Genomic DNA, 25,888 nt, shown 5'->3' with positions numbered 1-25,888 from the left:
ATATACCTACATGATTTTTTAAGTGTTTGTGATTAAACATCCTGTCAATTTAAGTCCCTGTCCCGCTATTTTAGTCGCCATTTGTATTGATAATCAAATATCTATAATAATATTCAAGAAAATACATTTTAAAATTACAATATATAAAAATCCAGTTATTGTCGTATCCTGCAAAACGGAATAAACATAAGCTACGAGAAGTCAAGTTGAAGGCGCGTGAATGCGATGTGATAAAAGAGCCTGAAGATGAGGAACGAAGTTAGTATCGATCACACCTGCACGCCGAGCGCAGGCGTAGTTACCGTAGTACCGCGAAAATTGCGCGCGATTCGCGCATTCGAAACTGCAGCGCCCCCACTTCTGACCGTTACCTTAGAATTGGACATTCGCTGTCCACTCGGATAGTGACTGTGTTCTAACTGGACAAGCTGGAAACAATCGCGACGTTCCGCAAAAACAATCTCTACCAGGTGAGAACATAATGACGATACAAGTAATTATGAAATCAGTTTGCGTTGTCTGAATCATGTGATACGGTTTGACGGGTTGTATCATACTCATATTTAACAGTATTGTAAACACGGGACGATAATACGTGAATTAGGCTTAAAAAATAAACCCTTGTCCATTTTAAATTTATTTAAATACCAAAAATCATAGATATTAATTATTTTTTTTAATAATTTTATATTTTTTAAATAACCACCACACCAAAATTATAGATAAGTACAATCTTATTAATTGTGAGTAACTTATTCATACGATTATTCTTTATCTTACAAGTACATAAATAATGAGTTAATCAAAACAATTTATTAATTGTAACGTGTTCTATGACTCTAGCTGTATAACGTTATCGTATTGTATTTCTAAACTTCATTTAAAAAAATATAAATTTAAGTATATAAAATAAATTAAAATCAAAGGTCAAATCTATAAAATAATCTTGGTAAAAAGACGATACGTCTGAACATTTAATTTTTCAATAATCCATAAAAAACATTTAAAATTTCGGATATCCTGAAAGGGATGAGCAAATTAGGTTACCTCGAGGTGAAACAGAGTATTGTTTAAGGTTATAATGAAAAATGTTCATTAAACGCAATAGTCTAAGAAAGGAGCTCGGTTTTGAAGCCAAGGATCCACCAAGGCGTTTTGCAGACGTTAGTATTCCCCACGCGTGTGTCGGCGCAAAGCAGTGGACGTGTGACGTAAGGTCACGTCGACTGGCCACTGACATGACATGAGATTAACTCCCTTCTATCGCCTACGACGATATTGAAAATAAAATTTTGGAATCTCAAATTTTAATTTATATTTTGCTTATTCGGTGATTAAACTTCTTTAATTATAACCGTATTTAAGACTTACGCTACGAACGCTACGCTTATAAACATATACTCCTTTTTGAGTGTAAATAATAATAGTCAGAATATAGATTATTGAATGATCTATTAAACGGGTGCAGATCTTCATATGCTTCTCATTAATAAATAACTTATTTAAAATACTTCCTGTTAAAACTTACATTTAAGTTACAACAAAGTATCTATGTTTAATATTTAAACGAACCAAATATTTATTTGAATAATTTAGTGGTAGTAGTTGATAGTCATTCTGTATACATTCCTTATCTACAAATTACGTAAAACTGAAAATGTCCTATTTTATCATAAAATTATATTATAGTGATTTTAAAAAGTGAAAGAATATATAAATTTCTTAATTACACTATTAACCTTGACCTTGGCCTCTTGTACTGGTTATATAGGTATTCGTAACTACTTATAATATGTACATAAATCGATTAAATTAAATCAATCGTTTACCAACTATATTGATGTTATGAAAATTTATAGTGTAAACGAAAATTTATTGCTTAAACTATTGTTAGCTAAAGTTAATAAAAAAAAAAACTTGGAATGTGGATTATTAATTAACATCAGTTTTGCCGTAATAGAACAAGGTCAATTTGCACTATTCATCGTCATTTCCATGCAATGTCGGAAAATGTTTCAGCAAAAAATCTTGAGAGGTGAAGACTGATAATGGAGACGAGAAAACTAAACAAGGAAAGCTAACATCGGAAATCCTCGAAGGTCAATAAACGAGTATAGCATTTCAAATTGCGGATTTAACTTTTAAAGGCTAATTCATATTCCAAGTATGATACAAATTTTATTCATTTGTATTGGCTGGACCGCGATATTTTTGGTTCATTGGAACAGGTTTTCTCAATGCCACACATATGTGTAATTTTCTGTTTAAGTATATATATTTTTTTTATGATTATTAATTTTTGACCATGAAATCGTAGAAACGATTTAAAATTCCTAAGAGTTAAAATGGTTTAAATCAAAATATTATCCAGCGTCAAACAAAGTGCTTTTTGTTAATTGTTTAGCGTGTTATAGACAATATTGTTTTTGAAAATTTGTATTGGGAAAGTTTTAAAACACTAAAGATATGTTTGAATTCTTGGAACAATTAACATATTCTATAACATGTATTGTGTATTCTTGAGCAGGAACATTACCAGTTAAAACATTAATAACGTCATTAGAACGTGATATTATACGATACGTATGTTTTATTGCAAAAACACAATTCTGACATGGAAATTATAAAGATAAACTACCTTGAAGCTGTTAATCCATGAATGACCATTATTCAATAGGAAGTGTTGTTTGCTTCTGCCTAAGATATTTTTAGCATTTGAGACGACGTATCATTATCAACGTTCATGTAAGTAGACATCGGTTATTTTGATTTGAAACATGACAAATTAGGTGATAGAGTAGGGGGACATTAAAAGAAGATTGCTATTCGATGGTGTACGGTGTCAGGGAGCACGTCCGTTTCGGCCTCGTACGTTAGACCGACGACGCCTGTAAATGTTTACATTTGTGCCGGCGACGGCCAGAGTTGTCTACCTGCGGCGCAACGACCAGTGATTAGTTGCAAAATGATCGCAGCCGAATTGAGTTCAGGGTCGAGCGTGTTGCCTCCGGGTGTTGCGCAAGCGGCCTGCAGCAAAGCAACACACTCAACAATAAAAACAAAACGGTTCGTCTCGGCGCATTGCTTCCCATGTGCTCGCTGCTTATAATATGATAATATGTTCATATCAATTCGAATAAATAGATGATGATCATTATGTATTGACAGAGGTAACATGCGCGCTAAGTATATTGTCAATATATAATATTATTAATGCACCTTTCCAAACATAAGATGATAATGTGACAGGCGATGACGCATGCAAAATTATGAAACATTAGGTATTTTCAAACACTTTTATCGACGGTAAACTTCATCAACATCTATTATAAGCTATCAGTTCCGTTTATCCGACATTCTTTTAAATTTTCTTTTCTTAACAACTCTATGTTCTGGTATATACCAGATTTATGCATTTCCACAGAAAAATACAGTACATAAAAGTAATTTATATACCCGTTATATATGAACATAATTAATTTAATACGTCAAAATCTCGTAAATTTCTCACACACTTTTGTCAGCATCAATTTGTAAAATATGATTACAAACCGTTTGCAATATCCTGAGTACTCACGATGTAATTATTTGAGTGTAGAAATAGTGACTTGCGCCGTCATTAGAACATCTTACTTGTGAATTATTCCATTACTTTAATAATGGAAAACTGATTTCAGCACAAACTTACATGGACCTAAATGTATTAGTTAAGTATATTAATATACCTACTGCCCAAGAACAATCCCCTGTGTACTATTTGGTCATGCTCCACTTCGATGTAAATGTTAGGTAAGAGATTGCTTTACTCTAGTGTAAGCTTTTACATAAATACATGATGTTCCATACGAATTGACCATCTTTAAATTCATATACATAGATGTTTATTTATATATAATTTGCTTACTGTTTGAAATTTAGATACGGTTACTTCTCCACCCTTTTAAGTCTTTCTTGAAGTTATACAATAGTACCTAAGTAAAATATATTTAGTAACCTTTCTCAATAAACGGTCTATCTAACGCAAAAATTATTATTCAAATCCGACTGATAGTTCCTGTGGTAAACTCGTTTAAGCATACAAATTACGAACACTCCAGCTTTGTACTGTAACTATAAATAAAAGATGAGAGTGTGTCCTTTAAAAATACATTTAAGATAGCAGATATCCTTTTGTAAGTCTTCTACTCGAAACAAACGACTAGACAACATTTGAGAAACGTCAATTAAACGACGACGTTAACAAACGTCTCTTTAATAAAAACCTCATTTACACGCTCTGAAATAACCTATCTTGGTGGGTAAGACCTACTCATGACACGTTCTTCCAAGCAGAAATACTTATAATGTGTTCTGGCTTGAAGGGCTATTGAATCAATAGAACGATATAACACATTAATCATAGGGTTGATGGCGCATTGACGGTGTAAGAAATGGCCAAAATTTCTTACTACGTCACTGTTAATGAGCAATGGCGATTAGTTGATAGATTACCTCGTAAAAATTAATAATATTAACAATTGCTTTTGCTTATCCTATTTATTTGGGATAGATGATTTGTTTTTTTTTTTTCATTTTAAATTAGGTTAAAAAGAAACAAAACTAATTCAGGCTAATCGTACGAAAAAATTCTCAAGTGCGGCCTAACCTATTATTTTATATTGATATTTTTTTATTATTAGTCAAATTAATCTAACATGACCTAAACAGACATATATCAAAGTTTTCATTTAAACTTTTTCTGATAAATTTTACCCGTGAAAACAAAAATCCTTGAACTTATGCGCGTGTAAAATAAAAATTTCAAAGTCCTGTCGTAAGTACTTTGTAGGTATATCAAGAATGTCTCAATCTTTACTTTTATTTTCCAATATTTAAGATTTATAGACAGCTTAAACAATGATGCTCTCAACATCATCTTCATTACCATTGTTAACATGATTGCAATATTACGAAACTTTGACCTTAAACATTCAATGCCTCTTACTGTTCGTAACGTTTTGTAGTGTTTAAACAAAATAGTGAAATCATCAAATGAATCACTTTATATGGGTCACGAGAATTAAATATTTTAAAATAAGATATAATTTCTTTTATTTCTTTCATCATTATGTAGTGTTGGTTAGTGTAACAATTTTGTTAATAACAACTTAGCCTACCAGCTGTCGCCATTTTAAACATCTTAATCATCAATCGGTTTAGATCTTTAGGCGTGAAAACTTAACAAGCAAGCGTAGTAACTTATATTTATTTATTATTTTGAATAATTGAATAATGTCCTCGATAATTCGTTTCAAAAATATTTAAATTACCGACGCCCCAGTTTTATATGTTGCCGAAAAGAACCTTGTTTGTAGCATACGTACCAATGTAGTGATTTAATTATAAAATTGATAATCACTACCGACACTTATTGCTGTTATCGCCATTTAAGTTTTTTATCTGAATCTCACTATCTGGTTCTATAATACATTCGAAGCGAAAATAAAAATCGCAATATGATAATATTCGGTAATTTAATAACGAGATTTGTAAATAGAATAAATTAACTTCGAGTTCATAATATGTTCATACTAAACGACACTATGACACCATACGATACATCTACTCCCGCGATAAACACTTCTAAGAAATGTCACATCTAAAATTAAAGAGTGATTTTCTATTTTTATTTTTACTTTATGTAGCAAAGATCCAAATTTAAAATCCGATTAATTTAGTAATGCATAGTTTTAGTGTTCGATTTTTGAAATATGCTTAATTTTTTTTAGGATGAATAACAGAGTACATTAAAAGATTTTAACATGAAGTAAATAGTTTTTCATCAAACAGATTAGTACTTTCACAGTCTTGCGCCGCTCCTCATGCGCGCTCGTCGCTGTAATACATTGAAAGTTATTTTCAATTACAAAGTGGCGTTTTCGTCGACAAATAGCGTGCAGGCATGCGCTATTCCATTGTCAATGTCGATGGCGTTGTGTTACTATTACTAATAATACGTGTGAAGTGCGGTAATAAAATGATAACTCAATTTATTATGTAAACTTTTACACATAGGATGATTTATATTTTTAATAGTTTAAATATGTTCTGCAAAGATGAGAAGAATTATTTTATATTATTAGATTAAATAACATTATGGTCACATAATATATGACTATTGAATTGCAAATACCTTTATTGTATTGTAAGCACCTGCGTACATTCAAATAAATATATCGTTTTTATTTCCATGCAAAACATGTTATAAATTCGACTTAGTAAGTACTTTAGTGCGTTTATTCCTCATTCTGATTAGGGCAGGACATGACATGAATATAATTTAAAATATATTATTTGAGTCCGAACAGGCAAACTTAACTTTTAAATAAATTTCGAATACGACTGACGTAAATAATTGAGGAAAGAATAATACTAAGTACATGTATCTTAAAAGATTATAAATAATTTTTTCCTATAAGTTCTGTTAATTTAAATTTAACGAATATTTTAAAAAGAGAACGTATCAGAAAGCATTAGGATAATAACCTCTTTGGACTTTGCCTTTCCTTGTTAGCCAGAAATAAAAGACTCAGATCAGCTGTCTGTTATGAGATAGTAACACGCTTAACTTTAATATATGCTGCATAGTCCGAGATACGCACCAGGGACAACAATGGAATGTCAATAACGTTCGGGCTTCCCCACACCATTTTGAATTATAAAGTTTGTGACTCATATAATCATATATATATTACCATAACATGGAAGTATGTATTTACTTCATTAATATTCCTATCATTCATTTATATATATACCATTAAAAAAGATACTAAGTATAATGAATATTTACATTGACTTTTAATAAGAAATTATTGAATATAAATTAAATATTTAAACTGTTGCTGGGGTTTAAAGATATCTCGGCCATGTATCAATTATAAATAAAAGTGTTACCAGTACAAATTATATTAAAATCTTGGGGGCGCATTGACGTTGTATAAGTAATTAATATTTATTACAGCGCCAATGTCTATTGACCAAGATAACCACGAATTCAGTTCATCGTATACATTCCTAGAATATTTAAAAAAACTATATCTATGTCATGGACATAACACATAAAATGTAACTGTATATTATGTACAATTAAAAAGTCTATATAATTCACTTGAACAGAACCTTGTTACTTCGTTTCATTGAAACTTTTAAAAGTAATTACACATTATAAAAATATATTAAATATAGTTAAGTAATAAAGTATAATTAAGGTAATAAAGCAAAAAAAAAGTAAAAAAGTATTTAAACACTTTGTATATAATTTTTAGATACCTACCTATTTACACGTATAATATCATATACCATATTTTAATAAATATTACATTGTGAATAATTTAAGGTTAATTTCTTTGTTAAATTTTACGACTTAAAACTACTCTTTTGCAATTAGTCGTGAATTCTGCACCAATATGTTAAGAAGAATTAGTACCTCTTGTTTACAAAAAAAGCAAAATATTAAATCATATATGAAATAATAAATTAAAAAAAGTTTACAGTTTAAGTTAAATATTTTTCATTCTACACTTTCGTGACGTTACGAATATGCAAAAAGCAACATATCACCATTACTTGCAATATAATGTGTTTACAGAACGAATATTTCAATACGATTAACTTTTATGCTACAATTAATATATTATAAATAACTTACACCTATACCCGCCTCTAAAACGTGTTTTTATTTATGGTATAGGTTGGACGAGCATATGGGCCACCTGATGGTAAGCACCATTACCCATAGACAATGACGCTGTAAGAAATATTAACTATTCCTTAAATCGTCAATTCGCCACTAACCTTGAGAACTAAGATATTATTTATGTCCCTTGTGCCTGTAGATACACTGGCTCACTCAACCCTTCAAACCGGAACACAACAATACTGAGTGTCATATTTTTATTTATACTATTTTGTAGTATTTTTATGAATAAATAATTATACTCATCCGCTACAAAGGGCATTCACATTGATGCCTTAACCCTGAAATTCTATTTTTAATTTTAACAGATCTAAAGATTGTTTCCTTTGGGCAAAATTAATCCGATTCAAAAAAAAGGTATTTAAATGTTCTATATGGATTTAATATGTTTGTTGAGGCATTGACGATATTCACGAGAAATTAAACAATGCAATTGTAATTTTTTATTGGCTTATCGTTTCTAATTAGTAAACAATTAAATACACAAATAAAATATATGAATGCTAAATTAGCAATTAAATATTCACGATATCATAAATGAAACATAAAAATACTGAACTTGTTACTGTAATATATTTGTGTTCAAAATAATTGTTAATAAAACTGCAGTTTGTAGAAAGAAATGTTAAGTTCCTTTTTAAAAATAGACATTGTATCTATATAAGAAAAAAATATATTCGTCTTAATCGCTTCGCAAATATTGACCACTAATAAAAAAAGATTAATTCATTAATTATCTTGCTATAATTGAACTTTTTATCGACGAGTATTTCAAATCGAAATGTATATACATATATCATAATCAACGGAGCATTTTGTGTATGTGCTAAATTTTCGTAATGAGAAACACTTATGGATACGGTTCTTCTTATTTTTATATTCTCCTTTCTTTCCACTGATTAATAAAAAAGGTTACATTATTTTAGAACAACTAGTACATAATTTTACAATACTTCGTATACTGAGCAATCGTCCATAATGAAAGGGTGTCTCTGACAGATTAAAAGTTAATAGGCTCCTTATATTCTGGCGACGCTCAATTGTTCTTACATTGAATCGTATCCATTATTTGTGTAATACCACTTGACAAAAGTTGAACAGTTACGTGATATAAAAATAATCACATTAAACAGTCCTAAATAGTAGTAATAGGCTGTACCTACAGCACGGCGACACATTATATAAGTACGATTTATTTTATTATACTATAATAGATTATTATTAAAATTATTAATTAAAATATTATATTCAGTAGTTGGTGCAAATACAAGTTATATTGATTATCATATTTATAATTCAATTATTAAAAGTTACAAATTTTATGGCTAAATTCATAATTAATTTTTCTAAGTTTTTTACATACATTGTATTTAAGTTTTCCGAACAAACGTGGCACATTTGCTTAACTCGAAACATTAAGATTTCCTCACAATGTTTTTTCTCACCGCCGAGCAAGATTGCTTATCATATGTTCTACACCACAGAATAATGTCGAAGACAATAATATATATTCAATATGTAAGTATAACACTTACATATAGATCTTCAGGTCAAAAATCTAGAAATAAGTTTAGAAAGTTTTGATAGTTTTGAAAGAAACACCTAAGATCTGGGACGAACTGGCGAAATAAAGTGAACAGGTTTTTTTCTTAATTCTATAAGAAATGCACTTCCTCATGTTTATATTTGAATCCGCCCGGAGGCGGTCGCATCGATACCGTGTTCGTATCATAAGTTTTATGTGTCTTTTCTTTTAACACAAACGTTTAGGACTTTTATAAATTTTGCAATTATAGTATACAGAGGCCAAAGGATTATTAACCCTATGTAGTCGAATAACATATGTAACTTATGATATGCGTGCAATGAAGCATTACTTTGAACAATACATCACGAGATTTCAAATTGTAGAAATTCCAATTTTTTTTTTTATTTGAATACTGAACGGGCAGTGATATTTATTTAAGGTGTGAACTATTAATTAATATATAATTATATATCTATATACTTAACAGTCAAGTCTTATATAATCATAATGTAATGATTATTATTATGTCCCTGAAACTGAATATCGGCAACGGCTAATCTAGCAAGCTAATCTTAAAACCTACGCAAGAGATCTCTTACTCTCATATAGTGAGACGTAACCCGATACTACCTAAAGAGATCAGGCACAGGTTTAATAGCTTTACATACATAACGACGCAAAGGATTGCATTATGCCAACCTTTTAAAAATTAGCTACTTGACCTCCTTAGAAAACACTGATAAAAATACATTAAAACTGACCAAACATTCATACTAAAAATAATCATTGCTTCATAATTTCATTTGATTATATTTATCGTATAAACAAAATGATAATACAATTATCGTATTATAAGAAATTCGGTTATTTAAACACTGGTTTCATTGTCCCACTTATATATGTCGTTGACACACTCGGTATAAGAGCAACAATGCATATCTGCTTAAAGCGTTCTAAATTATAAAACTCGTTTAATGTATAATTTTATAGTCTGGAAAATGTCTTCTTGCTTGCTGTGCGAAGAGTTCTTAGTGCAAGTAACCGCGAGTCGCGAGCTCGATTCCATATTACGTAATTAGACGTGCAGCCAATGACCCACTTAGTAGATTACTATACTAACGACAATAAAAATATATTAATGTAACAAAAATAGATATTTAGGAACGGCCTATAATCTTTGTTTCATAATATTATTGCATTCCCAAACCATGTTTTGTGCGTATACTAAGTTGAGTGTCGTAATAAACGCATTCTTGTTACGTCATAACCTACTTACAGAATAACTACAGCAAATGAAGTCACTTTGTCATCAATACAATATGATAACCGATTAGACATATGTAAAAAAATGTATAACCAAAAATGAACGTTATTATTGAAACTTTACTAAAAGGTACAGATAATTTCTATTTTATTAGCTTGTCGCTTTTGTTTGTACATTTCCTCATTATCTTATCTTACCTATCTATCTAATCAGAACGGATGAGACAATGTGTAACGTTATTTAGTATTATATGCTGACGAGCAAAACGTGAAGAAATGCTTTTCTACATCATAAAATGACCATTCACTATATTCCACCACAGCACGTAACATTATTGCATATGACGAAATATTGAAATCTCAAACATAATAAACATTTAAAGTAATGTTAAAATGGGCATATATATATTTATTTAATTAAGTGAACACTTTGGATACGCCTATATTGAATTCAAGTTATAACAATGCCATTGGTATGAAGAGTATGCCATTAGTAAGACCATGGTTACTTTCAAACTATATCCGATGCTTTTTTTTGTAAATTACTTTGATAATCAATCAAGTGCCGACATGTGCTGCAACCATGAGATCTCATATGTTAATATATATTACTAAATATTATCTAGTATCTAAAGAAAATGACATAGTAATATAATACAGATGATGAGTTTGTTGGTTCGAATACTTTAATCTTAGAATCTACCAGCCAGTAGCAGAGCAATAACCACAAGTGCCAACCGATGTGGCAAAATTCTTGAAATAAATATTTATAATAAAAACGCCAGCAAAGGAATAACAGACGTCAAATAATAAAATTAATACCTACTAAAAGCAGCTTGTTTCTTATTTTTATCTATTTTATTAGACGGTGTTTTGTCACTAAGTGACTTCCGTAAAATCATGTTTAAATTATATAATTAGTTACTATTAATACCTACATCGACATTATTTATAGAACATTTAAATAGCCTACATAGCATGCTGGCTCCCTCTGATAAAGGAGTGGCAAGTATGCTATTACAGACTCCAATATTATGGTATTATGCATAATGTCGGTAAAACGTATTCTCTCTTGATAGCTTGGCTCTCTGTGGAAAACCTAACGATGTGGAAATCGCTCATGTAATCCAAACCTTTTGGTTTATTGCCATTTTCACGCAAGAAGACACCTACGTTGTTTAATAAAAATATTATATAAAGAAGGTCAATATTATAAAAAGAAACTAAATATGTAATTATTACAAGATCACATAATTTGAGCAATTTAAATCGTATACGAAATCATTATGCGATTTAGCTGCAACTCAGTAAATTAATAAATTAGTTGTCCGATAAATATTATAAAAGATACATTAATAATATAGACAATAAATCAATATTACTTAATGCATGCTCATAAATAATATGTTGTTTTATTGCGGGGTATGCATGCAAAGCAAATCCGTGATTTTTACAGTCTTAGTTAATAATTTGGCTTCCTGTTATCACAAGATTTAAAATGATCTCTGGATTACGATAAATGAATTAAAAAGACTGCAAATTGTAGCTGTTAAACCAATAGTTTCGGGTAATACGCGAAAAAGCCTGAATTTCAAAGTGGACTATAAAACATGTAAAAAAGGGTTCACTAATAAAGTATCACGTTAATAATTTTTACTGCTTATAAAATATATTTAGTATTAATTCAATTACATATTTGGACTGGCTTTGGTGCTTTATCAATTTTATTACTAAATAGATATTTGGAAATAGAATTGTCAAACACACGAAATAGACTCAGACGACTTAAGAAAAAATTTAATATAACGATAAAGTAAAAATAAATCGGTCCAATATATTTAAGTATTTAAAAATACAATTTACTATACGTAGTCTTATCTGTTATCATGAATTCCCCAGACGGCATATCATAAGATGATATCAACTGTAAATACTACCAATGCAATAATTATAAATTTAAATTGAACATGATTTTTAATTTATTAAAATTTTATTCTGATCTATATTATATCTAATGAGTTTTAGGTGCACGTCACCTTCGCTATTTGATTTTTAGGTTGTTTGACCGTCTGTCTATTCATAAATATAGGGCACGTGTTAAATTCAATCTTATCGTCAAATTTATTTGTTTCGGACTTAAGACAATACACATAAGGTGTAAATTACTATATCGTATGTAACAAACTAACTTCGATATGAATTATTATAAAATTATAAAATCCTCTTTAAGATTACAAAACAAATTGTTTTCATCTCATATTATAAAGCATTCCAACATAACAATAAGATGTTATGCATGATACATATATAAATATTATAACAATTTCATAATAACCGTATCGATTTAACCATTTGTTACTGTTACGTAATTCATTTTATACAATATAAATAGACTTGAATGATCATCTATAATCTTTCGTAGCGGATATATTTAAGAAAGTCCAATCTTACTAGTTTTACCAACTTGGAACTAATGTTTTAATAGGTATGGATAATTTTTTGGCCTGGTGGTTTAAAGTCCATTAACAAAGACTCTTACTTTTGATGAATAATTAGAATAGAAACAATATGTTTTTTGCTTAATATTTTTGGTATTAATAATTTTAAACATATGCTAGTTTAACACGATTAAAATTATATTTTTTTGTTTTATTTAACAACTGGTATAAGTTGATGGACATCAAAAAATGTACTCTCATCCTTATAGCACCAGGAAAGTATCCTTTTAGATTTAAAAAAAGCCCTAAATTTACGCTAACTTGCATTAATTATAAAAAGTAATGTCTATAAATCCGGGTCAATTGATAGAACCTTAACTTTTAATTCGATTAGAAGCGAAAGAAATAAAACTTCCAACTTAATAACTATATCAAATTAATATGCCCCGTCAAGAACAGCGCACGACCTTTGCCTGTTGTAACAGGTCGTTCATCCACTTCCTTGCAAAATTGTAATGAAGGACGGTGGCTGACCTCTCTAGACTATCAGAAATGACTTCACTTTCGAAACAATTTTTACTCTAAATATAAAATTCCAAAAATGAAATACTTAAACCACTGCCGCTTGATGAACTTATTTTTCGATTCAATTTAATTATTACTATTATATTCCATATTTCTTTTTTTTTCAGATATTGCAACGATAAATCAGTCATCGTTACAGGCCTAACAATTACATTTCTAAGGTAATTATGGATGTTGGATACTAAGAGTAATTAATTATTAATGAAGAATTGATATGAAACAGTAGGTAGTTAACGACAATCATATAAAAAATGAAGTCACTGAATAAATAAAAACAGCAATACAAAATATACTACTTGTTTGAATTATGGATTACTTTGTTAAAAATATCACAACATAATTATAATAATTCGGTGTTTTGTCAATGAGGTCAAGGTTTTATTCTTATATTTATATATCAATTTGTATAAGCTGTAGCAACGTCACATTGCGTTACGCCATCTATCGCAGAAACGTCAGAAACCGACCAGCATTTTGCAGAACAGTCAGTGACTAATAACGAGTAAAGACATGTAAAGGTAGTTAAAATTATAAAATTATGTTGCAATCTCCGTTATAGCATTAAATAATGACATTTTATGAAATAAACTAACCTATTATGTTTCTCAAAATTGAACAGTACAAAAAGTGTAGTTTTATGAACATGAACTAATAGTGATATAGTTGTATGTTTCGCACATATTGTGTCAGAGTTCCTCCGACACAGGTATCTTGATGTTATCTCATCCCCGCCTTAAACCAAAATATATATTTTTTTCTTCATTACAATTTGCTTTAAATGTAAAAACTTTTTTCAGACAGCACAAAAAATGGCTCTAATTCTACAATATATTAATGATATGCACATTTTTATGGATAAATATGGAGGTGAGTTCTTGATATTATTATCACAACCTAGTAGCTGATTTTCTATATATATATTAGGCGAAACACATTTTGGATTAAATGATATATTCACACGGTTTTGGTAAAAACTTATTTTCACATTCTTTAATAATTTAAATAATCTCAAACTTTGTGATAAATAAAACTCGATATATTTTCGTAACCTCAACTTCACAATCATATTTCATAAATAATTAATATTAATAACTTTGCAATATTACTATTATGTGATATATATTATTTAATGGTCATTTCAAAATTGTGTTTCTATTATACCATCAAAACATACTGAAAAACAAATTTATATATTTTTTTATTCTTTTTAAACTTATGGAAGGAAGTACTTAACGATTATCTGTGGATTATTTTTTTTTTTATAAATTTAAGTATGGTGCAAATATTAATATATATTTTTTTTTATTTTTAGATCCCCGGACAAATCCATGGTTCCTGATGAGTTCCCCATTCCCTACATTGTTTATATGTCTAAGTTATATTTATCTAGTCAAGGTAATTTGATATTCATATTTTAATACTGATACCTTTGTCATTATTATTACTTGCAAAATATAAAAAAAAAAATTAGAAAAATTAATAATGTCTGTGTTACTAAGTAAAGCTAATAGAATTTCTAAATGTAGTCTTTGCTAATATATTTATAACAAAAGTTATTCTTGTTTTTAGGTTCTTGGACCACGTTTTATGGAAAACAGAAAGCCCTATGAATTAAAAAATGTTTTAATAGTTTACAACTTTTTACAAGTTTTGTTCAGCGCATGGCTATTCTATGAGGTAAGTTTGCCACTACTAAATTTTGTTAAGTTACCACATATTCTAGTCTAATAATCCTATTGTTCTATGTATGTAGTCAAGCTTTATGTGTTTTGTCAAGGTCATTGTATTTTTGATTGAAGATTTGATACATTGTTAAAACATGTTATATGATAATTTCAGTAAATGGTATGCTCTTTTTATGACTGATTCATTTTGAAGTATTTAATTTTTTTTAATGTAAATTATTTAATCTTTATGTTGACCCTCCATTTGTATTCAATTACTGATTAACACAGTGGTAAGTAAAACATTTTTACACTTAATTTTATTTTTTTGTTTAAATTACTTAACCTTTAGACTTTTTAAGGAAATTATAATATTTATAGTTGTAGTTTTTCAGGTATACTATGTATATTTGACTATGTGTAACCCCTTTTTTTTTCAGAATATAAATTTTTATTTTTGTACAGAGGAACCACTAATAAGAAAAATTTATTTAAAATTGTTAATATTCGTTTAGCAATAATCAGTGAACAGTATATTAATAATTTGCAGTCATTTATTTAAAAACAAAAAATAATATAACAATATAATTAAAGAACTAATTTGGTTAAATGAAAGTTTACATGCATTTTTCTTACAAAAGTAGTAAAAAATTTAAAAAAACAGACCAATTTAATGACTCGGTAAAACTTGCCATCGTCTTTCAGTATTAGAAAGAGAGAGCACTATATTTAGTTGTGCTCAATTAGTTTAATCTTGAGACTAAACACAAAATAATTGGTACTGATGGCAAAACAATTAAAAAAAATAGTATAGCAAGTTTTTTTGTAAATATAATTGTACAAGCTTTTTAACCCTTATCTATAAGATAATTAAAAAAATCTATTTAAGCAAGTTTAATGTTAACATAAATACATGAATATAATAATTGATCAGAGTAACAGATAAACTTCTTGCAAGTACCTCATAATCATTAATTATGAGATATTACAATTCTTTTGCAGTGACCTCTCATTCTTTTAAATATTACTCACTGATTTACACACATCAATTGTTACATAATTCATTGTTTACTTGGGTCGAAAGTAAACAATGCATATTGCATAATAATTAAATAATTTGAAGATCACAATATCTTAAAACTCACACTCTTTGTAAGTTTTTCATTAGGAATAAGGAAATTGTGTTGTTGAAAACTCACAATTTTAGTAGTTATGATGTGTATTTAAATGTTAATAAATATTTATTAATCTTCGTGTCGTAAAATTATTTAGGTTTTCTATATTTAGTATCAATTTTTTTTTTATGTAATATATTTGTTGCTCCATGCTGTTTTTCTACCTTTAAATGTTGCTACTTTCCTCTTTATAAATAAGCGATCTAACATGAGGAATTCTCAAATTAAACCTCCAATCAAATACACTAGCTAATTCCTAAGCTTTGTATATCGGTATAAATTTTATTTTATTCTATTTTTGGTATTTTTAATATAATGGTAAAGGAGTTTTAATATAAATTAAATTGATTTCGGCGTGAAACGTAGCTTAAATGCGGTTAACTTATTTAGTAGTAACACTGACCACCTATATATATTAATTTCATAAAATGTACTCAGAGCTTGATGGGAGGCTGGCTGAAACATTACAGCTTACGATGCCAACCTGTGGACTACTCTGACAATCCTATTGCTACTAGAGTAAGTGAAGCAAGAACCAGAAATGTTCGAATCGGATTAAAATTAAAACTAACCTCACTGTAAATAGACATACATTATTTTCAGGATCCCACTTCTGTATATAGTCCATGATACAGGGTGTTTACGGTATTTAGATTTTAAAACGTGTACAATTAAGTTACTATAAACTAACATTTGAGTACCGATGCATGATCACATGCGTTAATTAAAAAATGAAGATATAGGTAATACTCGTCTTGAGGGTGCAATGAACTGAACGCCCTTGATAAGCGTTATCAGTTAAATGTGTGTGCCTAAAGTATATTGACAATCTATATTTTTTTTAATTTACGTGTGTGATGTGTAGCCGTTCTTATGAATATATTACGTACGTTAGAAGTCGGGTGGTGATTAACCGAGGGTCTGCGTGCGACGGCTCGCAGTGCCATGCTATGCAATTATACGAATAACACAGGGCCAGGTGTCGGCATATTGTTTCAGATCGGGGCCGCTGGCTGGTTCACAGGCAGGTATAGCTTTCAGTGTCAGCCGGTCGACCACTCGAAAAATCCACAAACGATGAGGGTGAATTATCTATAGTTTTTAACCCAAGTTAGCCTTTTCGGTGTTTTTTCATTCCTGTAGTACGATCACTTAGTGCCCCTCACCCCGTATATTCACTTCACTTGTACACTTCACATTCAATAACACAACACTTTCTAGAAATTTATAAAATTTTGAATCTCTATTCGTATCCGTTTTTGCCGTACGAGGCCCTCTTATAAACTGACATAGATTGACTGTTTGGCCCCTCGATCTACATATTTATCATAATTTGTACCCAATAATCATCATTATCATAATTAATTGAACGATCAATATTAACAAATCAATGGGAAAGATAAACAATTGTTAAAATTAGTGGATCTAGTGCAAACATTATTATGAAACATTTAATTTAAAAAAAAAAGAAAATCTTACAAAAATATATTACAAATGAGACGTCCCTTACTTATCCACTTGTTTTACTACAAAAAATGAATTCATAACTAACTTGTGACATAATTTGTGTAATATGTTTTCTATATAAATATAAAAAATATATATGCTTGAAACTTTCTAAAAGAATATTTCATTTGGTAATACATATTTTCAACGGGTCATTAAAATGTTAATAAATACAAATTATCTCACAATCATTCCATTTGGCGTCATAATACATCGTCATAAGGCCAGTTGTAGATATTAACGCCACATATTGCGATACATACCAATTCATTATTGTAAGATATTCATTCATATGCTAATTTCGATTTAATGTAACATGGAAGTCTATAAATAAATCATTTAGTTCAATAATTAATAATTACATTAAATAATCATTTAAAACGAGCTTATAGCCAGAAAAAGCTATTCTATTTATTGCTTAGCTTAAATTTAGCTTTATTTATGATATTCAAATAATGCTTTCTTGCAAATGTGATTGGTTCGAAAACGTTATGCTCATATTATTTTATGTGTTTTAGATGGTTCATGCCTGTTGGTGGTACTACTTCTCAAAGTTCACTGAATTCTTCGATACGGTGAGTGTTCTTTTTTTAAATATAATATTATAATATCATATATAAGAGTTTTGTGGTTGTTAAAGGTGACAATTAAAAAAATATCGGTATTCATACCAACGACAAAATTGGTTTATTGGACACAACAGTCTAAAACAGTCAGTATAAGTAAATTCATTAATATATAAAAGTAAAGTAAACTATATTTAAATGATAATATTAACTATTTTTATTTTATTTTTTTTACTTTAGCTTAGTAAATAATTTCAGTTCAAGACAAACAAAGTGAAGAATTACATTTAAATATTAAAAAGTAAGTTTGTATATTAAATGAATATGAACTACTTGCTAAAATATTTTGTCATAATAAAATAGATCTTTGTCTTAAAAGGTAACGGAATAAGTACGTCGATTTAAAAAAAAACTAAACTACCTTTGTAACTTGATCATCTCGATCGGTCAAACAAACTAGATAGTCAACAAAATGATACGCAACATTAACTACAATAATATTAATATTTAAAGGACATGTATAAAAACATAAAGCCACCGTAAAATGGCTTAACGTGAAATGCTTTAGTCAAGCATAGGATGTTAATGTGTTTTTGAGTGCCACAGCATAGCAAGCACATGCCGTGCGCCTGCCACTACTTACTTTATTTTGTGTACATCAAAATTACTTCAAATTGACTATCGTTTACATCCTGTGTAACTGACGCTTGGAATTGTCCGGGTATCATTATAATTAAGGAAAAAAGCTATATTTAAATGGTCACCAAAGTGCGATTTGCGTCAAGTCATATCGTGATAATCATATTTTAGGAGTATCGTGAATACGCAAACATATTGATATGCTATCCGATTTTACTGTACAAACATTAGTTTTTTCTTGGTTTAGCCTGTTTTTTGTACAAACGTAATTGACTTTTAATATTGCTTCGGTAGCTAAAATAATTTTGCTGGTTCAGCAAAGAGTAGATAAACGATGACTTAGAACTGTAAAAAAAGGTTTGCTAAACGTTTAAACTGTTGTCACAAACCATTTTCGTTGTACAAATTTCAGTGATAAACCAAAAAGTTTTAATTACATTAAATAGTAGCATTAATATTGGCAAATAATGATTTGTTTCAGATCTTCTTTGTCTTAAGAAAGAAATTCGATCACGTATCAACACTACACGTAATCCACCACGGAGTGATGCCAATGTCAGTGTGGTTCGGAGTGAAGTTCACTCCGGGCGGTCACTCCACCTTCTTCGGCCTCCTGAATACGTTTGTACACATCGTAATGTACTCGTACTACATGTTGGCAGCCATGGGACCTCAACTAAGGCCGTACCTGTGGTGGAAGAAATACCTCACAACATTGCAGATGGTAAGTACCTTAAGGTCTCGTTACACCAACCATTTCACGCAATTATTGGCAGATTTAGGTATACTTTTCACTGACATTCAAAATTTTAACAGTCTATATAACGTTTTGTATTTCAAGTTTTATTTTTATAACGATGTCCGCTTACTAATATTCATAGCAAAAAGATGTTTAAAATGCTATAAGTAAGTCTCAATGGTCTATTAATACTGTTTCTGTAACAATTCCAAGGCGTAACCTCATTTTATATCCAATCATTTTCCTTAACAGAAGTCCTTGTTTCGACTATGAGATATTTATGAGTTGTTTCCTGGTTATTGAATGCCAACGTTTAATACGATACTATAAAAGGGTTTTGTTTGTCCGTGTGTTTATATAAAAACGATATATTTACGCCATACGATAATCGCTCGAAGGATTTCAAGTGATGCTACCTAATTATCACTTGAAGTAATATTATACTTACTTATTTTGGGGTTTAGTATAAAGTCAGTCATTGTTGTGACAGTTTTAGTTATGGAAAAATTGTGTCTTTATTCAATGCTTGCTACAAAACACAGAAAGGGTGTTTATATAAATCACTGTTTAGTCTGTAGAGTCTTCGTAGCTGAGAATAGTTCAGACGACCTCCGTGGTCGAGTGGTGTGTACACCGGTTTTCATGGGTACGCAACTCTGAGGTCCCGGGTTCGATTCCCGGCCGAGTCGATGTAGATTACCATAAGTTCTCTATGTTGTCTTGGGTCTGGGTGTTTGTGGTACCTTCGTTACTTCTGATTTTCCATAACACAAGTGCTTTAGCTACTTACATTGGGATCAGAGTAATGTATGTGATGTTGTCTCATATTTATTTATATTTATAATATCTTGGATGGCATGATTTTAAGCGAACGATAAGATCGCGTTCACGATAGCAAATAGACCATAAACGATATCGTGTCCACAGGTGCAGTTCGTCGGTATAATGGTGCACGCTTTCCAACTGCTTTTCATCGACTGTGACTACCCGCGTGCGTTCGTCTGGTGGATCGGCATGCACGCTGTCATGTTCTTCTTCCTATTCAAAGACTTCTACAACCAGTCATACTCCAAACCTAAGGTATGATGAACTACCCTTTATTTTTAATTTCCTAAATTCTGTAAAATTTTATATGCGAGATACGTTGGTAATTCCAATTTATTTTAAAAATCGAACTGTTCAATTAGAAGAGTTAAAATCAACAGCTTACATGAACTGACGGATTGAGAAATTTCATGTATAGACAGACATATATATGTCACCGTAAGATTACAATCTGTCTATGACAGATTATAATCTGTCGAAATATTGGGTACCGTGGAAATATGATTGCAATTTAACGTATTATTTTTCGCTTTATTGTAATCTATCGATGGGAAGCGGTCTCATTGTGAACTGGGTAGAAGTGGCGTGCCTGTCCCGCGCTGATTATCAGATTACAATGTGTCTCGACATATATATAATGCCTTTACTATGGGCTCCTGGCTATTTCATCTCATATTAAATTGTTTATTCATATAAGGGGTTGTCCATTAATCACGTGAGGATTGAAAGGGATTTGATAAAAATCACGAAAATACACAAGGGGGAGGGGGGGTGTAGTAAGATATCTCGTGTATTTATTTTTTCGTCTAAAGCGCGATTTTTAAACAAATATGGTCCTTAATTTCAGAATAAAATAAGATTATAATTTATACCTGTATTTAAATTAAGATAATATTCAGAAAATTTTAAGATTCGTTGTAGGTACTAAAAATACACGTGATGTTGAGAAGGGGGAGGGGGGGTGGTCTTAAACCTCACTACGTATTACCAATGGGGGAGGGGGGGGTTAAAAAATGCTAAAAAAAGATCACGTGATTAATGGACAACCCCTAATATATGAGACAAACAAAAAAAAACCGCTGAGTTTCTTTCGCCGGTTCTTCTCAGGACATATTTTCTTTTCCGAACCGGTGGTAGTGTTTCAATTGACCATCAATAATAAAGTATAATGCTTCTATATTGAATAAATCTTTTCCGAACCGGTGGTAGTGTTTCAATTGACCATCAATAATAAAGTATAATGCTTCTGTATTTAATAAAGTTATTTGCGTGTATGCAGGTGCGCGCGCGGTCGCCGCAGCCGCGCACGACGGAGCTGGCCGATGACGTCATGTACAAGAACGGCGCGCTCAAGAACGGCTTCAGCGCGCACGCCAACGGCCACGCGCACGGACTCGTGCGCGCGCGCACCGTGCTGCCGGCCGGCAACTGACCTCTCGACCTCGTGCCCCGACACTCTTGCAACTGACGTTTCGTAGCCTGTTTATATGAGAAATTTGAAAAGACATAGGCATTCCACCAACCCCCATTGGAACAGCGTGGTGGTGGTCCAAACCCTCTCCTTAATGGAAGAGGAGGCCTTATCTCAGCAGTGGGAAATTTACTTTTTTTACTAAAAGACATAGTATTTAATATTCAAACGACTGAAGGAATGGGAACTATCCACTTTTTTAATTTAAATCGAAACTCCTTCGATTTACCTCCTCGTCCGCGCCGAGCGATTCGTTCGTTATGAATTCTGTGGGAAGACGGACAGTTTAGACTATTAATACTGACTTAATCGAGATATGTATGATAAGTGGGTCCGACGTAACTCGGACCTCCCGGGCAAAGGTGTTGGAATGAGGTGCAGTGAACCGCATCTCTGATCCGTTTTTAGTGTTAAATGTGATTTATCTAGTGTATATAAAGTTAAGCGGTATCGATGGTGTACATTTTATTTTATTGATACAAAGTTTAGCTAGGAGTCGTGATCGCATAGCGTTTTGTACTGGTATTAATTTTTAATTATTTTGCTTTTAGTTTAGCTCTGGAAAGCGATTTTATCAAATTCACTGTTTGTATAGAGATCTGTTTTTATTTCTAACTTCCACTAAAATACATCCTGCTACAGAAACAAATTGTCAATTATTTAAAAATAATTTTATGAAATCTTATTCTTATTGATGCGATATTTCCAATGTTATAAATGTTATCAAATTAAATTTTATAAAATTTTATTATGTTTTAACAAAAAAACTTGTGATGAACTAGGAACATCGTTTTTATTGTAAATTGTATGTACATATTAATAACAATAAGCAGATACCATTATCAATTGTATAAAACTAACTGAAACTAAAGTATAAAATATATATGAACATTTGTATACAACTTTATCTAATCAACATCTCAATCATACTCTGGTCACCCTGAGAGAACTGAGACCATACAAAATGACATGCTGTTACTTTATTACACTTAGATGGTTGTGTTGGTTATTTATTTTGTTTAATTTTAATTTTATTTATATACCAAATACATGTGTGGAACTGTCCCAATGTCGCTGCAAACTTAACATTATATTAATTAATTATACAATTACCATGAGGGTACAAAATTATTTAGTCAAAATTATGTTAATTGTTAGTTAAGAAAAGTTTTCAGGGATATTACGACAGGCCGGGGCTTAATGCATACTACTGTTTTGTGTTGTGAAAATATGCGTATTACTACGTAATATGATGCATTTTTCACTACATGTAACAAAAAGGAAGGTTTAAACATAACAACGGGTTTTGTAGCAATAACCACTAATGTTCAATTTTAGTCTTCCGTTTTGTTTTGTACTTATCTGAAATTAGGTGCTTTGCATTCTCCATACAGCTGTGTTATAATTAGCAGGTACAAGCTAAGCTCGCCATTTTGTTGTAAATATAAACTTTGTTTCATTAGTGATATTGAAATCCGTTTATGTAATATTGCAATTTTTATACAAAATGCAAATAAATTATAAGATAAATTTTTGTACTACATTTTCTACTGCAACACCTGTTACAAGAAATGTTACAACAAGAAATTACCTCTTAGACAAAAAAACATAGTTTTATTCATAAAGATAATGAGACTAGACACATAAAAACAATTCAAAAGACTTACATACTAGAATCAATATATTCGAGATTCCTTAACAATATGGACTATTAAGTACTTGTAAGAGAAATTCGTATCAAAATATCCTGTAAAATGGACAGATAAGTTATGCGGATTTAGCACAGCGAAATCCTAAATTGCCAGCAGAACTGTCATCTGTATTATGCGAACGTGCAGAGCATCGGTATCTATAGCAGTATGATCGATGGCATAAGTATGAACCACCTTTCTTTACCTTCTCGTTGGGCTAAAAGAAAAAAAAAGCATTGAGCTTCATTTACAAACTAAAAATTACTTATTTCAAAAGCACTTTGTGTAATAAATGAATTAGATTTATTTTTAAAAATTTACTTGTTTAAGAGACTCATTTTAAAAGAAACTCAGTTAAGAAAATTACTTCTAAATGCAAAATGCTATTGCTATATTTTTTATAAAAATAAACATTACATATTTTTTTATTAAAACATAATCAATGATTTATCTTTAAAAACTAAGTACTTGCAACTTTATAAGTATTAATAAAAGTTAAAAACTTTGATGGACATGCAATATTTAATTTTAGATGACTTACATTGTCATTGGACCAGAAATCTTCAGTCCATTCCCAAACATTGCCAGCTATATTGTAGAGACCAAAATCATTCTGTGGAAACAGGTGTACTGGATTTGTGCCAATGTATCCGTCTTTTGCTGAATTGTGATTTGGAAATGTCCCTTGCCATATGTTAGCCCTGAATATTAATTTCTGTGAGTACATAATAATATTTACAAACATCTAAGTACATATGGAATTTTATTTATATATGAAGCATCAACATTATTTATAAAGATACATATAAGAACATTTAAAGTCTTTTTAAATATACCAAAACAACACAGCTAAAACAAAATGTATATTAATAAATTCCTATCTAAATATAGTGTTGAAACCTTACATATGTTTTCTATTAGGAAAGAGTTTGTCCCCCCATGGGTAAGTATAGTTGTTATGCCCACCACGACAAGCTGCTTCCCATTCCATTTCAGTAGGCAATCTAGCTTTTCTCCAAGAACAGTAGGCTTTTGCATCATTCCATGATACATGGATAACTGGGTGATCCAATATATCTTCGAAAATAAATAGTAATATTCAGATGTTATTAATTTTGCATAAAATATATTATTACATTAATGTCACAGACAAAAGACTGAATTATCTGTAATTCATAAGTATTATATTTTCAATTTTCTTGAAAACAATAGTGAAATTAAACAAACCTGTTATATTGGAATTAGGACCGAAAGGATTTCTCCAATTAGTTCCCGAAACTTTGTACCACCAAGGTGCTTGCATCACGCGAAAATCCTTCAATTGCTCCTTAAATGTACTATTGAGAAAAAGTGTGAACACAAAACTATCACCAAATTTTTCGGCTTCAGTCTTATAATTAGTTGCATCGGTAAAAACACTAAAATCCCTGTTCGAAACTTCAAACTTGTCTATGTAAAAACTTTTTAATAATACCAATCTTTTTGGACCTTCCTTATCACTATCTATTATAATGTCATCGGTACCAAACTGATACGTGTTTCCTGGAATTAAAACCATTTCTGCGGCTGCATTTTCATTATTATCGTTTTGATCCCTAGCAGGACATTGGTTTGTTGATATAGTGCTATAAAAACATTTTTTTTGATCATTAGTGTCAGTTTTATCACGATTTACATTGCACCCACAATGTGTTTCTACGTTACTTATTATTTGAAATTGTAAGAAGGTTAATAGGACAAAAGCTATTAACATTTTAAGTAATAATCTGAGTTTTGTTTATAAAAGTACAAAATCCGGCGATACAAAATGACATAAAATGTAGACAGAGACACTAAGCAGCTGTGAGTTGACAGTCAACAAAATGAACAAGTACCTAATTAAAAAAAAATTCTATTAAATAGACAGTGACATGTGACATTAAATTTTTTTATATGGCAATTTTTAAATTATAATAAGCAACTCAAGGCTTTACCATGGCGTGATTCATTATTTTATTAGTAAATTTTAAGTCTGAGTTTTGTTTATAAAAGTACAAAATCCGTCGATACAAAATGACATAAAA

General features: G+C 30.3%; 2 protein-coding genes across 5 annotated transcripts; one reads left to right on the top strand and one right to left on the bottom strand.

Annotated features, from left to right (window-relative positions):
• Window positions 1–244: 244 nt before the first annotated feature.
• Window positions 245–23,668, top strand: LOC124530738 (elongation of very long chain fatty acids protein AAEL008004). 4 transcript variants are annotated; one of them, XM_047105002.1, is made up of 10 exons: window positions 245–470; window positions 13,657–13,710; window positions 14,347–14,416; window positions 14,862–14,944; window positions 15,119–15,226; window positions 17,388–17,471; window positions 18,413–18,469; window positions 19,581–19,823; window positions 20,766–20,918; window positions 21,943–23,668. In XM_047105002.1, the coding sequence occupies exons 3-10, from the start codon at window positions 14,359–14,361 to the stop codon at window positions 22,093–22,095; spliced, it is 939 nt and encodes a 312-aa protein (XP_046960958.1). In that variant the 5' UTR covers window positions 245–470; window positions 13,657–13,710; window positions 14,347–14,358; the 3' UTR covers window positions 22,096–23,668. The 4 variants fall into 4 exon arrangements, with proteins under 4 accessions (XP_046960958.1, XP_046960959.1, XP_046960956.1 ...); XM_047105003.1 differs by lacking the exons at window positions 245–470; window positions 13,657–13,710 and adding an exon at window positions 13,972–14,067; XM_047105000.1 differs by lacking the exons at window positions 245–470; window positions 13,657–13,710; window positions 17,388–17,471 and adding exons at window positions 14,036–14,255; window positions 16,827–16,907.
• LOC124530740 (formylglycine-generating enzyme) lies at window positions 22,909–25,671 on the bottom strand. The gene is made up of 4 exons (XM_047105006.1): window positions 25,053–25,671; window positions 24,731–24,902; window positions 24,367–24,526; window positions 22,909–24,042 (listed from the first exon to the last, which is right to left on the bottom strand). Exons 1-4 carry the CDS (start codon window positions 25,576–25,578, stop codon window positions 23,902–23,904), a joined length of 999 nt encoding a protein of 332 aa, XP_046960962.1. The 5' UTR covers window positions 25,579–25,671; the 3' UTR covers window positions 22,909–23,901.
• Between the last annotated feature and the right edge of the window lie 217 nt (window positions 25,672–25,888).

This window comes from Vanessa cardui, chromosome 6 (assembly GCF_905220365.1).
Source record: "Vanessa cardui chromosome 6, ilVanCard2.1, whole genome shotgun sequence".
Lineage (NCBI taxonomy): Eukaryota > Metazoa > Arthropoda > Insecta > Lepidoptera > Nymphalidae > Vanessa > Vanessa cardui.
This window is presented reverse-complemented; position numbering and strand designations above follow the sequence as displayed.